Raw genomic sequence first — 12,461 nt, 5'->3', positions numbered from 1 at the left:
AGAAGATTCATCGGCAGATTTCACTGACTAAGCTCCAGCACTTGTTAATTCCAAAGAGTTATAAACGAATGCGATTACAAAGTGTGATGAGGAACATTTGGAAAAAGGGGGGAAAAAAAACTCTTTTTAGTTACATGATATATCTATACATTCTTCTTTATAATATAAACTATCCATATATATTTTGATAAGTTACAATATGCTTTTTTTAGTCCAGTTATTAAACGAGTATTATATGCAAGTGTATAAAAAGAAGTATAGCCAGTGACAGGGAATGAGTCCTTAGAAGATTTTATTTATATTTTAGAGGACGTTTGGTTTATATATTCAGAATCATGATTCAGAACTATTCTCGTTTTACGTGTCTTTTTTTATGAATCATGATTCAGAATCAGGAACAAATATAAGAAACAAACGTCTCCCATGTTTGCTATTTTATTTTCATACTTATATCACAATTTTTTGATGTTTTAATTTATTTTAGAGAAATTTACCATTTCTTACATGTATGTTTAGTTCGTCAAAAAGTAAACTTTACATTTTATATGTTCTCAAAATCGTCTTCCATGATTTCAAATTGATGTTAACTTTGTACTTTCTATAGGTGAACATTTGATTTTGGCAAGCAAATTAATTGACAAATTTACTCTTTGTAGTTTATTGATAAACTTATAATCAACAATAATTGATAAATCTACCCTTTACAGCTTAGCTTAAAATTCAATTGTATTGATTATATGCTTAAATATATATATATATATATATATATTACAATAGTAAATTTGTAAATTTAGATAAAAGTTACAAATTTAACATAAAAGTTACAAACTTAACAAGAATTTAAATTTCAGAAATAAAATCTTAAGAACATCTAAAATAGATGTTATAAATATAATAAATAACCCTTTACTTTATACATTAACAAAATTATATTACCTCCTTCTTTTCCCTTAAATTATAACTAGCCATCATAGATTTCCTTTCCCGCCACTCTCATTTTATTTCTGTGCACATTTGTCTGGCACATTAAATTGATAGATTTACTACACTCTTCTTCTCTTCAACTTTTATAAAAACAATTAGCACATTAAATTGATATATTTACGTTTTATTGAGTAGAAGTTACTAAAATTGCAGTGGTTGCAGGTTAATTCATATTTAGTTTATTGATAATTTTATATCTACCTCTAAAATAAATTAAATAATTAATGTTCAGAGTTTAAATCCTCACTTTATCATCTCAAGCCAAGAAAATAGATTACAAATGAACAATATCAATTTTCTTTTGTATTGCACGCAATTAAAATAATTGAAATTTTATCCATAATACGTTACTTTTTTCAATTTAAATTGTACATACTTGTGCAAATTGGAATGAGATTGATCTATATCCGTTACGGACAAAAAGGTATTAAAGTTTGTGTAAAATAGATTTTGTTTTTGGATTTCATTGCGTATCCTGTAGTGTCAGATGATGAAATTAATATGATTGCTAGACTTTTACAGAGTAAGGTTTTTCCGGATTCTGTTTGCAATTCTCTGTATATTTTTATGTGCCTCCTTTATTAAGAAGAGAGAATCCAATTTGCTAGATTACAACTTATAGTTTCTTGTATCCTATACTTTTCTTAAGTAATCAGATAATCTGTCTTATCTCTAGTTTCATCAAAGACAATCAAGCAATATCCACGCCTTCTTAAATCTGTGGGTACTTTAAGGATTCTGTTATGGCCTTTTACTGCTTATATATATATATATATATATATATATGTTGAGGTAAACCTAGCTTAAGAGCATTGTATTCACCTATAGCAAGTGGTAAAGATATTTCAAAACTTATATTAATTTTCATTTTAATTTTTTGTTCTTTTTGACATTGTATCCTAGTGTTTGGTTAATACAATAATTTGTAACATGTTTTTGTTGTGACTACACAAGAATTAATCAAAACAGATTAACGAGGAAAAAAGAAAAAGATGGTGCTCGGAGAGGAAATTGTAACTGGCCGTGGCTCATCAACTACTGTTGCTGATCATATTGATGGAGCGAAAGATGACTCATCAACTACCGTTGAAGCTGAAGAAATCAGCGAGTCAACTATTACTGATCATGGCGATGATGAGGATCAAAAGAAGTTGTCTGTGCTCATTGTGGATGACAGCTCTTTAATTCGACTACTGCACATGACGATGGTGACAAGAGCGGGCATGGAAGCACAACTTGCTGAAGATGGAAAGAAAGCTGTTGATCTTCATCGCTCCAGGGCTTCTTTTGATCTCATTCTCATGGACATGGAAATGCCTGTCATGAACGGTGTAGAGGTACTAATTATTCATGTTTTTTTTTTTTTCAAATATTGAACAATCTATATATATATATATATATATATGCATTTGTCAGTGACAATAATAGGAAAAAAACAATTAATTATCTTGTTCATTTAAGAAAGGTATAGAAGGGGCAAATTTAAAGGGAGATACATGCACGTACGCACCCATGAATATTAAAAAATGGCGTGGCTATAATGTAGATCAAAATTATGTAACTACTATTTATTTAATATATACTTAGGAAAATTTGCGCTTATATACCCTGAATTATATTTTATATATTATAAGTTAAACCCTAAATTTTATGTTTAGGACCCAAAATTTGAAGATTCTTGACAGTGTATAGTTCAGTCGATATTGGACGCCAATTAATAAATGAAAAAAATCAGGGTCCCAAATATTATAATATAAGAGTATTTTAGGTTTCATTTTGTGCAAAATTGTCGTGTATAACTTTGTCCATCGATTAACATTCATTTTGAAATATAGATTTCTAAAATTAGGGTTAGATCAGCTGAAACTAAAAGTTTAGAGTTCAAGTTAATTGAGAAAGCTCTTATACTCATGGAGATATTGATTGTTTATTTTGTTTAATTATATGGTGTAGGCAACAAGGGAACTGCGAGCCATGGGCGTTGAGACCATGATTGTGGGGGTCACTTCAAATTCGGAGGGTCCTGAACGACAAGCTTTTGTTGAAGCTGGTCTGAATGACTGCTACACCAAGCCCCTCAACGACGACAAGGTTGCTGCTCTCGTCCAAGCCATCAAAGAAACCAATATTCAGAAGACCATATGAGTGAGGATGGGAGAGAGAGAGAGAGAGAGAGAGAGAGAGAGAGAGAGAGAGAGAGAGAGAGAGAGAGAGAGAGAGAGAGAGGAGCATGTGTCGTTTTTGAAGCTTTCTATCATTCGAAGTCATGATATGTGAGAGCTTCAAAGCACATACATACAGCTAGAGACGAATAATGTGGACCTTTCTGATTGTTTCTAATAAGAGCTAAATAATAAAATAAAGGTTTCGATATAATATATTTTGTTTTAATTTCTGCTTTATATTTTTTCTTTTAAATTTTAAAATTATGGATGTGTTTGGAACTCGTTTTAAAATAATTTTATTTTTTATATGAAAATAAAAATGAAAACGCTTTCAATCTCAGACATAAATTATTTTTGAAAATGTGTTTGGTAGTTTTATCAATAGATTATTTTCAGTATAAAAAAATCCATTAATGTTTCTCTCTCTCTCTGCTCGAGAGAGGAGAAAACGAAAATAAAAAATAAAAAACGACTAAAACTCATTTTTTATTTCTCTCCCATTTTACACTAAACTAAAAAATCGTTTTCATTTTCATTTTTTTATCTTTAATTATACTAAACGCTATTTTGAAATCGTTTTTATTTTTTTTTCTCAAAAAATGTGAAAAAAAAAGAACAATTCCAAACACCGCACATATATCAAACTCATGAATCTGTAGGGCATGAGCTTTGTCATATTCAGGTTCTTATAAAAAACGATATATCTTTGTTCGCTTGATAAGCTTAATAATGAACATCAAACTTCCAAACATGTGGTGGTTTCTGCGCTCCAAACGACAGTAGACTTCTACGAGTGAAGACATGTCGTTTGAACTGGATAGGGGCGGAGGAAGAGGAGAGGAGGGACCCAGTCCACCTTATATCTATCAAACAGACTCTTTTCTTCTGCCTTCAATGAAGAGAAACGACGTGTAGCCTTTCACCACAACAATTTGTTTTCATGCCAATTATCCAACGTTTTTATTACTAATAATTGAAATTACTAAAATTTGTCCACTTAAAAAAAAGTAAAATTTTAGATTTAAAGCTACCTATATTCTTTTGGCTAGTTTTAAAAGAGCAGCAAACGTCTAAAGATGTTTCTACAGAAAACGACATGTGGTTTATCACTACACGTCCACTGCCAATTTTATGATGCCGATGATCTGTCGTTTGTCTTATTAATCGAGTGCAAAATCCTTTGAATTAAAAACCATGTCGCTTATTTGCTCCATAAATTTCAAAGAACAGAAAACTTCCAAGCATGTCGTTTCTACGACCTAAACGGCATTAGACTTCTTAGAATTGTCGAAGCGTCATTTTTACATTAATGACAACAAGATTTCAGAATTAAACGCCGAAAACAGGAAATTTTTCTACAGTAAACTGATATGTCGTTGTTTACTCCTTTTCTTTTTTCTTTTTTTTGGTTGGCTACTGTATGTCTTTGTTTACTTGAACGACAGCAGAATTTAAGCAGGAAAAACGACATACCTTTTTGCTTAAACGACTGTGAAGTTTTCACGCGTAAAAATTAATTTATCAAACGTATGTCATCATTGACAAGCAAATATTTTCCCCCGTTCAAAACCAGAAAACAAAAAAATAAAAGGTTATTGGCACAAATAGTTCATAATTTATTTAATAAATAAAAGTTTAATTTTTAACCCTTTTTTTTTTTATAAATCGACCACTAATTTTTTAAAATACGTGCAATCTGATTTTTTTATCAACATCCGTCTAAAAGTTAATGTCCAATGCACGTAACCACCACCTACGTGACTCAAATTCTTAGAGTGTATATATGTAAAAACACTTGTAGCTCGAATTGGAGCTGATTTTATGTTTAAAAATTCTTGGGTTTGTGAAATTTTTGCTTTGATTTAGGAGCTGCAAGTGCTGGAATGGAAAAAAAAACCCATTGTGTGATTGTAACATACCAGTGTCGATGAAGGAGATTTCACAGATCTTGGTGGGTCTCACTGATCTGGAGTAGATCCTTACAGCCACAAACCCGTCACCAATTTTTTCGATGGAGATCGTCGAGATCTGAAGCATTGTTGAAAAAATCGTCGCATGCTCCTCTCCGCGATACTGATCAAATGGATATACACGCTATCCTTTGGTGATCGACTTCTCCTCTGAGTGGCTGGGGAGCTCGCCTTCATCACTCAAGTCTCTACCAGATCTATACCCTATTAAACTGCCATTGTCTTTTTCATTTTTTTTTTGGTTTTCTTCTGTTTTGGTTTATGTCTTCACATGTTTGACAATTTTGATTTATTTGTTCTTCAATCTGATCATTATATGCAAAATGAATGAGGAGATGAAAGTTGGGATTGCAAAATGATTTATTTCTTCTCAAATTTATTTTTTTTTTTCTTCTGCAAATTTTGTCTTTGCCTTACATTACTGAAAAATCTGACTACTTTTCTTGTTCAATTGATTCCCAAACCGTCAGCATGATACTATAGAACTATTGTTCTAATTATTTTATTTTTGGACTATACGTGCCAATAACCCGAAAATAATATTTATTTCCTTTTGAAAAACCGAAAATAAAAAAGGGAAATTTCTTAAACCCACTCAAAACGGTCAAAACCCCGTTCCCGCGACTCAAATACCAAACACCAGACATCTTATCCACTCCGCCAAATCCAATGTCCACCCTCCTCCTCAGCACCCACGCCTTCACCTCCCGCCTCACCAACCTCCCCTTCCTTTCCAAACCCCAAAACCACGCCGTCCTCGTCGTCCGGGCGGCGACCTTGGCGCCGGAGAAGCGAACTCGTCGGAAGCGGCGGCAGACAAAGGACGATGACTCCGCCGCCGAGAAGGGCCTCCGCTTCACCTTCATGGAGGAGCTCATGGAACGCGCCAGGAACCGCGACGCCGCGGGCGTCTCCGACGTCATCTACGACATGGTCGCCGCCGGCCTCACCCCCGGCCCTCGCTCCTTCCACGGTCTCATCGTCGCTCACGCCCTCAGCGGCGACGCCGAGGCCGCGGTAATGCCGTCGTTTTCTCTGTTTCGATCTTCATGCAAAAATGGAAACTTGAGGGATAATTTTGCTGATTTTGTAGTGAAATTGTAGATGCAATCGCTGAGGCGGGAGCTGAGCGCCGGTCTCCGGCCTCTCCAGGAAACGTTCGTCGCGCTGATTCGAATGTTTGGCTCGAAAGGTCGCGCTACGAAGGGAATGGAAATCCTCGCTGCGATGGAGAAATTAAACTACGACATTCGCGGGGCTTGGCTTATTCTCGTCGGTACATTGCGATTCCGATGCTCGTTTTGGGTTCTAATCAGTAACCAATCTGTTTCTAGGGCTTGTTTCGGTTACGTTGTTTCTGGTTCTTTTGACAGAGGAGCTGGTTCGAAGCAATCATCTGGAGGATGCGAACAAGGTATTCTTGAGAGGCGCCAAAGGCGGATTGAGAGCTACTGATGAGGTCTATGACCTTATGATTGTGGAAGATTGCAAAGCAGGAGACCATTCTAATGCCCTAGAAATCGCCTATGAAATGGAGGCAGCCGGGCGAATGGCGACCACTTTCCATTTCAATTGGCTTCTTAGTGTTCAGGTGATTTGTTTCTCCAGTTTGTTTGAAATTCTTATCTGAATTACTAGAGATTCTGGGGCTAGACTGATATATCTATTTTGAATAATTTAGGCTACTTGTGGAATTCCTGAAATAGCTTTTTCGACGTTTGAGAACATGCAATATGGAGAAGGTTCACACTTTCCTCTCTGTTGGTGATTGTGTTATATGTGTGTTTAGTTGTTCCCTATTACGTTTAGGGCTGATTAGAGTTTTCTTGTTTCTACAATGTAAAAACCTGTACTGTCCTTAATGGAATGCTCTGGAACTTTTTAGGAACTTTTGCTCTCCATGTTTATACTCGCATTCTCTTTTATGTTCTAGAATTCATGAAACCTGATACGGAGACATATAATTGGGTGATCCAAGCTTACACCAGGGCTGAGTCTTATGACAGGTGATTTCTGTAAGAGATCAACGGAATTGTATATTTAGTAGTGCTCACAGAGCTCCCTGTTAAAAATAGATTATTAGAAAGTTTATCTTGGCGTTATGATATGATGCAGAGTGCAAGACGTTGCTGAATTACTTGGCATTATGGTTGAAGACCACAAACGTTTGCAGCCTAACATGAAGACCCATGCGTAAGCATCTTTTTCTATTTTTATTTTTATTTTTTTTGTCAAGTTTAGTTTTTGAAGTGTTTCTTTTAAGTATGATTTGTACTGTCATATTGTTTCTTGTTAAAATTCTTGGTTTATTATTTGGTGTTCTTTAACTATCATGTCAGTGTAATTGGATAGAACTGATTTTGTCATCCATACGCATGCATGCTATGAATTGAATATGGCTAGTAATGATGTAAGTATGCCAAGAACTCTTTTAACGAAGTAAAGGGCATATGCTGTATGCATAAAGTTGTTAAGTTATGTATAAGGAAGAAAACCAATAGAACAGAATTAAATAGGAAGAAGTGTTTTTCTTTTGGACCTTTAGTGTTAACTTTCAGTTAATTGTGAAGTGTCTATTCAGGTTTCACGATTTGCAAAGCTCCAAATTGCCAAACTCAAAATAGTTTGAAGATATGTGATGCAGATTATATCAAATGTTCTTGATTTTTCTTTTTTGTCATTATATTCTTGTCACCATATGGCTTCGTGAGTCATATTGTTAAAACGTAAAACACACTTGTCACTAATGACAAGCAATTCCTTGTTCAGGTTGCTAGTGGAGTGCTTTACCAAGTATTGTGTAATAGGAGAAGCTATACGGCATTTTCGTGCCCTTAGAAACTTTGAAGGGGGAACGATTGTTTTACACAATGAAGGAAACTTTGGAGACCCTCTTTCTCTGTATCTTCGTGCTTTATGTCGAGAAGGTATTCATTTCTTTTTCTTATTAATGTTTTCTCCGTCTAATTTACATTGCCCTCATTTTTTTTACTGCAATTTTTTATTTTTTCCTTTTTGGATCACTGTAATTAGTTAAACTATTAGTTATGGTTTCCTGGTACTTTCTTATGGTTAAGCTTAAGTAAATTGCATCTGAGATTAAGTACGTTCGAGTTCAGGAAGAATTGTTGAGTTGCTAGAAGCTTTAGAAGCTATGGTCAAAGATAACCAACCAATTCCACCACGAGCCATGCTCTTGAGTAAAAAGTACCGAACCCTAGTAAGCTCATGGATTGAACCTCTGCAAGACGAAGCTGAGCTCGGATATGAGATTGATTACATTGCCAGGTGTGCACATAAATTATTTTCCTGTAGCTGTTGCAAATCTTCTTTATGTTTGTTGCTTGAAATGATTTTCTATTTTGTATGGGTTCCAGTCACACTCAATGACTTTTAACCTAGTATTTTTCTTCAAATTTCTCAAAATACTCAACTCCTAATTGTTTGTCATTTTTACTCTGAATGTTAGAGATTCCATACTTCCATCTTATTCTTTGAAATTGCTTCCAATTATTCCTTTCCTTGATAAATCGTGTGCTAATATTATGTAATTTTCTTTCTTTTGACATTAATCAGATACATTGCAGAGGGTGGGCTTACTGGTGAACGCAAAAGGTGGGTGCCTCGGAGAGGAAAAACTCCTCTAGATCCTGATGCCGCTGGGTTTATATATTCAAACCCTATGGAAACCTCATTCAAACAAAGATGTCTTGAGGATTGGAAAACGTACAACAGAAAACTTTTAAGAACTTTACGAAATGAAGGAATAGCAGTTCTAGGAGATGCATCTGAATCAGATTACATTAGAGTAGAGGAAAGATTATTGAAAATTGTAAGGGGTCCTGAACAGAATGTTTTAAAGCCCAAAGCTGCTAGTAAAATGATAGTATCTGAACTAAAGGAAGAGCTAGAAGCACAAGGTCTGCCAACTGATGGCACTAGAAATGTTCTTTACCAGCGTGTCCAGAAAGCAAGGAGAATAAACCGCTCTCGTGGTAGGCCCCTTTGGATTCCTCCTGTGGAGGAGGAGGAAGAAGAGGTAGATCGTTGATTTTGTTAGTGTAATCTATGCCATTTTAATTTTTCTTTAGTAACCTATAATTTCATTCAATTTTATTGGGCGTGGCTTCAAGTAGGGGGTCTCACTATGTTGGCCTTCTACATTAGGATAGAATTCTTTGGCAAGCACGTCTTTATGTTGTGTTTTGGCATCTCTAGCAATGTTTACTGTGTTGGTTGCACCTCAAGTTTCCCATTCTATTATTAATCGGCTCTGAAACTGATTCATCTAAAAGGTTGATGAAGATCTGGATGAACTAATTTCACGGATTAAGCTGCAAGAAGGAAATACAGAGTTTTGGAAACGCCGCTTCCTTGGAGAAGGCTTGAATGGTGATAATGGAAATTCCACAAGCATGGGCAGAGCAGAATTTGCAGATGTTGATGTTGATGCTGATATTGTGGAAGATAGTGCAAAAGAGGTTGAGGACGATGAGGCTGATGCTGATGATAATGATGAGGAAGAAGAAGAGGAGGAGGAGGTAGAGGAGGTAGACGTGGTGGAACAAACTGAGAGCCAAGATGCAGAAAGGGTCAAGGAAAAGCAAGTTGCAGCTAAGAAGCCTCTTCAAATGATCGGAGTGCAGTTATTGAAGGATTCTGATGAAACAACTCCTTCATCTAAGAAGTCAAGGAGAAGAGCCTCTCGAGTTGTTGAGGTACAGCATTTGGTTGATTATTGAACTGTCAAATTTTGTTTATGTCAATTTAGAGAGTTACATCAGCCAATATATGTCTACATTTTGCAAATGGGGATTTAGGATGATGCCGACGACGACTGGTTTCCGGAAGATATATTTGAGGCATTTAAGGAGCTGAGGAAAAGGAAGGTGTTTGATGTTGATGATATGTATACACTAGCCGATGCTTGGGGTTGGACATGGGAGAAAGATCTGGATAACAGACCTCCTCGGAGATGGTCACAAGAATGGGAAGTAGAGTTGGCAATTAAAGTAATGCTAAAGGTAGTTTACTAACCTATTATTTTGCCGCCTCCACCTGCAAAGCTGTTCCTCTTTCTAATTAGGTTCTCTGTTGTCTCCCTTCATTTATACTGACAGTGATACTCGCAGATTATAGAATTGGGTGGAACACCCACAATCGGGGATTGTGCCATGATCCTGCGAGCGGCCATAAGGGCTCCTCTTCCATCAGCTTTCTTGAAGATCTTGCAGACAACACACAGTCTAGGTTATGTATTTGGAAGGTAAGATGATCATCTTTCCTTGATCTGAAAGACTGGTCATGTATTCAATATGCTTCGAACTTGCACGCTTATTTGCAGCATTTCTACTTTGCCTGTGAAATCATATATGCCCCAAGTCACTATATCGAGGTTTTTGTATCTGTAACAAGTCTTATACGTTCTCATATGCTGCAGTCCCCTCTACGATGAAATCATCTCCCTATGCCTTGATCTTGGGGAACTGGATGCAGCCATTGCAATAGTTGCAGATTTGGAGACCACTAGTATCGCAGTCCCCGATGAGACCTTGGACAGGGTTATTGCTGCAAGGCAGATGAATGAGAGTTCTGCTGGTGATTCATCACCACCAATAGTCGACTAGTTTTGTTATTCTTTGCGTTGCTATGGCATTCTGATCGCGGAATCAAATCTTTGCCAAGTGGTTCTGCTGCTATATAGCAGTACTCATCGTTGACGATCTGGGGGATGAAATCAGTTAGTGCAGGTGTAAATTAATGAGGCAATAGCATTATAAACTTATTTTAGACTTTACCCCAGTCTATCATCTGTCTAGTGTTGAAATATAATCTTAGCGAATCATTTTTTATATCGGGTCACTTTTGTATTTAGAACATGGCATTATTCCATTTGCCTTTTGCCCCTTTTTTTTCCTTTTTTTTTTTTTGGTAATGTAAGAATGAGATGAAATAATATGCTAAATTATATTCAACACGGACGACGTGTCGTTTGTATAAAAACTGCAAAATTTAAAGATAAACGACACTAACTAAATCCGGTACGTCGTTTCTGCGCAAACGACACTATCTGGACGACACGTGTTTCCAGAAATACTACATGTCATCCAATCACTTATACGACATCAATTTTTTAAGCTTAGAACAGCATGTCGTTTCTCTTCCAACAAGTATCGATCAGTTGCGTCATAATCTCCATTCTTCGAGGGACAAAAAAAGTAGGTACTGAAATTGTCTTGTTGATAGGCAAAAGAGACGTGTCGTTGTACTAAGAACCACCCACTTAATAGGACCACATCAGCAGCGTTGTTGCTTGAAAATGCTGCTATTTGGTTATCTGAATTCCAAGCGTACCAGCATACTATTAAACCAGAAATGTCAAGTTCAAGCGCTACGGATCTGCGGTGGAAGCCTCCCTTGGGCTCTGAACTGAAGCTTAATGTAGACGCCTCTGTTCTACCACAGTTCGAGATTCCACGGGATTTGTGTTAGGAGTTTTTGCAAAGAAGATGGCGCGCTAGTTTATTTGGTTTATAAATTCAAAATTATAATTTAAAATTATTTTTATTTTATGTGTATTATTTATGAGAAAAAAACACTATAAAAAATTATAAATTATAATTTAAAATAAGGACGAATACAGAAAATAAACACTCCACTGAATGTTTGGCTATTCGTGAGGGTCTTCTTTTTTGCTTTTAACTGTGGCTTCCGCATTTCCATCACAGAAAGTGATTCCTCTTCAGTTGTTAAACATGTTCAAGATCCAGACTTGTTGGCTGCGGAAGAGCCTATCTTAGCCGATATACGGCTGTTGCTAAGGGAAGCTGGTGGTGGTATATGCAGCTATGTTAATGGTCATGGTAACAAAGCGGCCCGTACACTAGCAAAATATGCTTTTTCTTTACAAGTTGATCAATGTTGGTCGGAAGATTTTCCAGAATGTGTTGAGAAAATTGTAGGCACCGAAATAGATCTTGGCTTAGTTTGATAGTACTGTAGATTTTGAAAAAATTATTTTTAACTGTGTTGAGGAAGAAACAACTGTTATAAAAATTAGCGGAGTGTTTAGTAAACTATAATTATAGTAGCTGTGTTGGTTATAAAATCAGTATAATAATGTTTAGTAAATTATGATGTTGAATTGCTGTGAATAGTTAAAATTACGATTATGTTATATTATACTATAATATAATATATATAATTACATTATAATATATATTTATTATTATATTTAATATAATAAAAAAACTATTATTATATAATATATTATATAATTATGATATAGAATATAATAATATTATTAAAATAATAACTAAAATAATTAAACAGAACAATTATA

The 12,461-nt window shown here is 35.5% G+C and overlaps 2 protein-coding genes across 4 annotated transcripts; both read left to right on the top strand.

Annotated features, from left to right (window-relative positions):
* Window positions 1–1,976: 1,976 nt before the first annotated feature.
* LOC21407203 (two-component response regulator ARR22) lies at window positions 1,977–3,129 on the top strand. The gene is made up of 2 exons (XM_010103881.1): window positions 1,977–2,321; window positions 2,938–3,129. Exons 1-2 carry the CDS (start codon window positions 1,977–1,979, stop codon window positions 3,127–3,129), a joined length of 537 nt encoding a protein of 178 aa, XP_010102183.1.
* Window positions 3,130–5,064: 1,935 nt separating this feature from the next.
* On the top strand, window positions 5,065–11,025 carry LOC21407202. Of its 3 annotated transcripts, none has more exons than XM_010103880.2 (14): window positions 5,065–5,303; window positions 5,590–6,136; window positions 6,224–6,395; window positions 6,493–6,710; window positions 6,801–6,861; window positions 7,053–7,125; window positions 7,235–7,312; window positions 7,889–8,046; window positions 8,239–8,407; window positions 8,696–9,158; window positions 9,415–9,837; window positions 9,940–10,143; window positions 10,252–10,385; window positions 10,560–11,025. In XM_010103880.2, exons 2-14 carry the CDS (start codon window positions 5,789–5,791, stop codon window positions 10,744–10,746), a joined length of 2,688 nt encoding a protein of 895 aa, XP_010102182.1. In that variant the 5' UTR covers window positions 5,065–5,303; window positions 5,590–5,788; the 3' UTR covers window positions 10,747–11,025. The 3 variants fall into 3 exon arrangements, with proteins under 3 accessions (XP_010102182.1, XP_024025170.1, XP_024025171.1); XM_024169402.1 differs by having other exon boundaries at window positions 7,005–7,125; XM_024169403.1 differs by lacking the exon at window positions 5,065–5,303 and having other exon boundaries at window positions 5,549–6,136; window positions 7,005–7,125.
* Window positions 11,026–12,461: the final 1,436 nt, after the last annotated feature.

The sequence above is a fragment of the Morus notabilis genome, unplaced genomic scaffold, assembly GCF_000414095.1.
Source record: "Morus notabilis unplaced genomic scaffold, ASM41409v2 Scaffold205, whole genome shotgun sequence".
In the NCBI taxonomy this organism is placed as follows: Eukaryota; Viridiplantae; Streptophyta; class Magnoliopsida; order Rosales; family Moraceae; genus Morus; species Morus notabilis.
This window is presented reverse-complemented; position numbering and strand designations above follow the sequence as displayed.